This window comes from Trichechus manatus, unplaced genomic scaffold (assembly GCF_000243295.1).
Source record: "Trichechus manatus latirostris isolate Lorelei unplaced genomic scaffold, TriManLat1.0 scaffold00170, whole genome shotgun sequence".
Taxonomy (NCBI): Eukaryota; Metazoa; Chordata; class Mammalia; order Sirenia; family Trichechidae; genus Trichechus; species Trichechus manatus.
The window spans coordinates 3,448,978-3,454,364 of NW_004444106.1; the positions used below are offsets into that span (position 1 = coordinate 3,448,978).

At 51.3% G+C, this 5,387-nt stretch overlaps 1 protein-coding gene across 1 annotated transcript in view; it reads left to right on the forward strand.

Annotated features, from left to right (window-relative positions):
- Nucleotides 1-2,537: 2,537 nt before the first annotated feature.
- CTF1 (cardiotrophin 1) overlaps nucleotides 2,538-5,387 on the forward strand; it is a 3,426-nt gene continuing 576 nt past the window's right edge. The window contains exons 1-2 of the mRNA XM_004386772.2: nucleotides 2,538-2,562; nucleotides 3,748-3,870. Coding sequence (XP_004386829.1) covers nucleotides 2,538-2,562; nucleotides 3,748-3,870 — 148 coding nt within the window. The remainder of the gene's footprint in view (nucleotides 2,563-3,747; nucleotides 3,871-5,387) is intronic.

Genomic DNA, 5,387 nt, shown 5'->3' on the forward strand with positions numbered 1-5,387 from the left:
GCCGCCGAGAGGGAGAGTTAGGGGCAGCTCCGCGACTGGAAGCGCGCGGCCGGCCAGAGGCGGTGCGTTCAGGCCACGTGGGCGCAGGGGATGCGCGTGGGCGTCTGTGTCCGGGTGTGCGTCCCCTGCGCGTGGGCGGCTCTGAAATGTTGGGTGGTGGAGTGTGTGTGTGTGTGTGTGTCCACCCTTGCCAGGCTGTCTGATTCTACGTAGCCCAACTCATCCATTCATCCATTCATTGAACAGTCTGCTGAGTGCCAACTACGTGCCAGGTTCTGCCAATATGAGTGGGTCTCCACCCACCAGAATGACTAAATGAAAATGACAGACCATACCAAGTGTAGGCGAGGAAGCCGAGCAAGTGGAACTCATATTTCTAGGGGGTGTGTAAATTGGTAGAGCCACTTTGGAAAACTGGCAGTTTTCTAATGAAGCTGAACATACATGCTGGCCCTGTGATCCATCAGTTCCAATCCTAAATCGTCAACACCCAACAGAAATACACAGCTATGAGCACCAAGAAGCATGTAGCAGAGAATTCATAGCACCGTTCATAATAGCCTCAAACTGGAAACAACCCAAATGCCCATCAACAGGAGACCGGAAAATGAATTGTAGCCTATTCACACGGTGGAATCAGTGAGAATGATTGATTCCTGCTACACCCAACAACGTGGACAAGTCTCATGAACAAAATCTTGAGTCAAAGAAGCCAGACACAAGATTCCATTTATATGAAGTTCAAAAACGACAAAACTAATTTATGGTGTGAGAAGGCAGGATAGTGGTCACCCTGGGGGTATACTGACTGGGAGTGGCTAAGAGGAGGGTTTCTCCAACCAGGTCCTGTTCTGTTTCTTGATACGGTGCTGGTTCCCTGGGCATGTTTACTCTGTGAAAAGTCATCAAGCTGTATACTTACAATGTGTGCACTTTTCTGTATGTATATTCTACTTCAGTAAAAAGTTTTCTTAAAGAAAATGACTGTGTCTTGGTTGATTTTATTGGAGGCTGTGCTTGTCAGCAGAGCCCTGGTGGTGCAGTGGTTAACAGCTTGGTGGCTCCTTGGAAACTCTGTGGGGCAGTTCCTCTGTGTCCTATGGGGTCGCTATGAGTCGGAGTCGACTCGACAGCAGTGGGTTCACAGGTGCTTGTCAGCAGATGTAACCATGTCTAAATTTGTGTTTCTGTGTGTGTGTGTGTGTGTGTGTGTTACAGGGGTATGTCTGTTGTGTCTGTGCTGTCATGGGCGCATGTCCAGAGGGCTTAAGTATAGCAAGGTGGTTATGAGAGCATTTCTGGAGCCAGACTGCTGGGGAGAAATCCCAGCTCTACCACACACAGCTATGTGGCCTTGGACAAGTCCCTTATCTCTCTATACCTCTATTTCCTTATCTATAGAATGGGGGTGATAATATTACCTTCATTATTAGGTTGTTATAAGCATGAAGTAAGTTAATACATGAGTTACATGTATAGCTCTTAGAACAGAGCTTGCACATAGTAAACCCTCAATAAATGATTAGCTGTGGATAAAGAGTTGCAGCCTCCATGGCACCTGCTGTGCCCTCTGCCAGTTAATCCCTTCATTCCTTTATTCTGGCAGTTGTCTTCTCATGTCAACAGACACGCAGCCCTTTTGCTCACAAACTCCATTGTCTGTGGTCTCTCTCATCAGACTGTGAGCACCTCAGGGGGGCTGAGACCCATATGGATCATACCAGTGTCCCAGGATCCAAAGCAGAGAAGGCACTCTAGAACAATCTGTAGGGGTAAGTGTGTGCAGACCCTCCAGTGTCTATCAGCACCAGGTTAGTGGGGTTCCGTGTGGGTGTGACCCGCCGCACCTGTTGCTGAAGCTTGTTTCTGTGTGAGAATGAGTGTCTGTATGCATTAACCTTCAATAGACGCATGTGTGTGTGTCTGTGGAGTGAGGTGAGATGAGGTGATGTGTCTCCCTCCCAGTAGGTGTAACAACCAGCATGTGCTTGAAGAAAGGAGAATCTGAATATCAGTTGACAATGAGGCTGTGCCCACTGGGTGGAACGCATATAAGATACGGGTGTGGTGTATGTCTCGGTAGCTGTGCCTCCAAGTCCTAGAGACTCCTACCGGGACATCCCTCGCACCTAGCCCCCCTTTGCCCCCAAGAGGAAGGGTTTGCACACCCTGTCCTGCCAGCCCCCCAGCCTCCCTCTCCTATCTCCTAGTCCCAGTGCCAGGCCCTACCCTAGGTCGGTGCCTGAGCCTCCCCCTCCTGGCGGGACTCAGGGCTGCTTCCCATGCCCTGGCACCCTCAATCCCAGGTCCCAAACACACCGTACCAATAAACTGCTTCTCCCACTCAGGTCCCTTCCCGGGTTAGGCCGCACAAGCTGGGAGCTGAGCTCAGGGCCAAGGAATCTTGCTGGGGTGGGGGGGGGTGTTTGGGGTCTGGACCCTGATTGGCCGCGCACGAGCCACGCCTCTACCCCTGTCCCCCTTCTCCCGCCTCTGAAGGGGGGCGTGGAGGTAACCGGGATCAGCCAAAGGCCGGCATGAGCCAGAGGGAGGGAAGTCTGGGTAAGGGGCTGAAGGGCCAGATACCGGGTCACCGACGGGAGCAGGGGTCAGAAGGTCCGGGAGCTAGGGTCAGAGTCTCCGCCACCCCTGGGTCTGGGATGGGAGCAGCCTGGGCGCGGGAGCTTACCCTGGTGTCAGGTAACGAGCGGGTGAGTTGTGGGAAGGGAGCAGGCGCCCGGGTTCAGAGGAGGCCTGGAGCTGCGCTTTCAGGGACCTGGGCTCAGCGGCCTGACAACCGGTTCGAATCTACCTGGGGGAGGACTAGAGTCGGGGCAAGGGGCTGGACGCCTGGGTCCTCTCCGAGTCTCGGGATATAGTCAGAGTTTGGGGCCAGAGGGAGGAGTAAAGTTGTGGAAGGAAGTCTTTGGGTCACAGGAGTTAGTGCGTTGACAACAGGAAACGAAAGTCTAGGCAGCCGAGGACCGGTACAAGCAGTGGGAAACTCAGGCGGGGGGCGGGGCGGGAGGTGCTGTGTCTGGACTACAACCCCCAGCATGCATCTGTGGGCGGGGGGCGCTGTGCGTCTCGGGGAATGTAGTCCTCCCTCTCCTGGGGCGCCACCCCGCGGCTTGTGTCCCTCAGGGCGGGTCGCTGATTCATTGTGCCGCCCAGGGCCCATCCCAGTGTCTTGCATAAAAGCGACATCAGAAAGCGAATGGGACTTGGGTCTCTGGATCTGTAAAATGAAGGAGCTGTTTCCTTATAGGCCCATTTGGATTTGAAACGTGTGCTTCAATGATGTTGAATTCTGCTAATAGTTATATTGAAGTACAGAAATAGATGTCAGCCCTGCCTTTTCAGGGATCCCAGGCCGAGGCAGATACACACAAATAATTATAATCTGCCATTAAAAGAGTTACCTGGGAAGTATGAGCAAATGGCTTTAAGTTGAAGGAAGAAGTTAATTTGAGAGACAGGTGAATCTGGAGGCCACACTGAGAAGGTAGTTTTTGAATGTGACCTTAATTCGATTTCAACAGCAGTTTGGGCACAGGGAACACATTTCAGGTAGAGCAACTGCTTGGAAAAGGTCTGGGGCCCCAGGTGGTATGGGACAGACTCTGCCGGGCTTAAAAATGGGAAAATTCAAGCAGAGCTGCTGGGTTTAGGAAGGAGGAGCCAGCCTCGGAGTCGTCAGGGAGTAGGGGTTTGAGCTACCCTTATTCCTCCGCCCTTTCCCACCAGAAGACCCCAAGGCTGACTCCTCAGTCTCACTCCTTCCCCACCTGGAGGCCAAGATCCGTCAGACTCACAGCCTTGCCCGTCTCCTCACCAAATATGCTGAACAGTTGTTCCAGGAATATGTGAGTAGGGGTGGAGCTGGAGAGTGTTGGGGAGGTCTGGGGCCTAGGGAATCATGGAGAAGCACAGATCACAGGAGTCCTAGACCATCCATTTTCTCAACCTCATTTCCCAGTTGCCATATGAGGACCCTTGAGAACGACAGTAACTTGCACCTGGCCACCCAGAAAATCGGAGGAGGTTCCTATATGTGCCCCAAATGCCCCTCTGTCCTTGTTGCCTTGGAGGCTGCCTCTTCATAGCTTTAAGTCAGCGGCTACCAGAGAGAGTGACGAGAACATTGATCTGAGAGTCAGGAAGACTAGGCTCTTGAGATCTCATCACCTAGCCTCCATGAGCCTTGGTTTCCCTAGCTGTAAAAGGAGGCTGTTGAACAAGATGAGCTGTGAACTCTTTTAGCTGGATATTCAGAGAGGTCAGTAAGCGTTTTCAATCTGGGGCAAAAATTCCATCTCAAGAGGGGATTTTTACAGAGGAGGGGTATCTGCTGATATCTTTGGTTGAGCAGAAGGCCCTGCCTAAGGAAAGAAGATGTTTACCCAAAATTTCCCTGATGTAGTAGACGGAAGCTATAGTTTGGAATCAGACAGACCCAGACCTACCAACTTGCTAACTATGACATTAGGCAGTAATGATAATATTAAAATAATAATATAATTATTATGACTTGGGATAAAAGAGAGAGAACTGGCTTTGCAGTCCTACCAACTTCGGTTCACCTTCCAGCTTTGCCACTTACTAGATGAGTGATCTAGGGCAAGTCACTGTACCTCTTCAGCCCAGTTTCCTCATTTACAAAATCATCATCATCATCATCATCCCACTCATTACTGGGAAGATTTGAATTAATATGTTTAAAGCAACAAGCACAATGCCTGAACTGGAGGCAAGAGGTTAGGAAAGGATAAATGAGGGGCACAATTCAATCCGTAACAGGAGGGTAGCGGAGAAAACTGAAATAGACTTGGTCCCTGCAATATCTCATCTGCTAAGAAGACAGGACAGCGAGGTGCTCCCCATTTTGTAGATAAGAAGACTGAGGCTTAGGGAAGGAAATCGTTTTTGCCCTAAACGGCACAATTAGTAAGTGGTGGAGACCGGACTTGAACCTGCTCTGTAAGATAACACCACTGAAAGACTAACATTTATGGAGCCCTTCCTATAGGCCAGGCCCTGTCTTAAGCACTTTACATGCGCATAATTCCCTTATGAAGTTGATACTATTATTATCCATTTTAGAGACGAGGAAACAGGCACCGATGTGAAGCTCACATTGTTTTCTGTTGCTTTGTATTCTCTCAAACACAGCAGCCCTGTGAGGGAGGATTTATCATTTGCGAGATGAGGAAACTGAGGCCCCCCGGAGAGGGTGGAGGGCTCAGTTAAACGTGGAGGAGCTCCCGCCCCGGCCGTCGGCGCCACTGGGGCCGCTCCAAGCGGATCCCTACTGACCGGCTGGCCGTGTCTCCGCAGGTGCAGCACCAGGGAGACCCATTCGGGCTGCCCGGCTTCTCGCCGCCGCG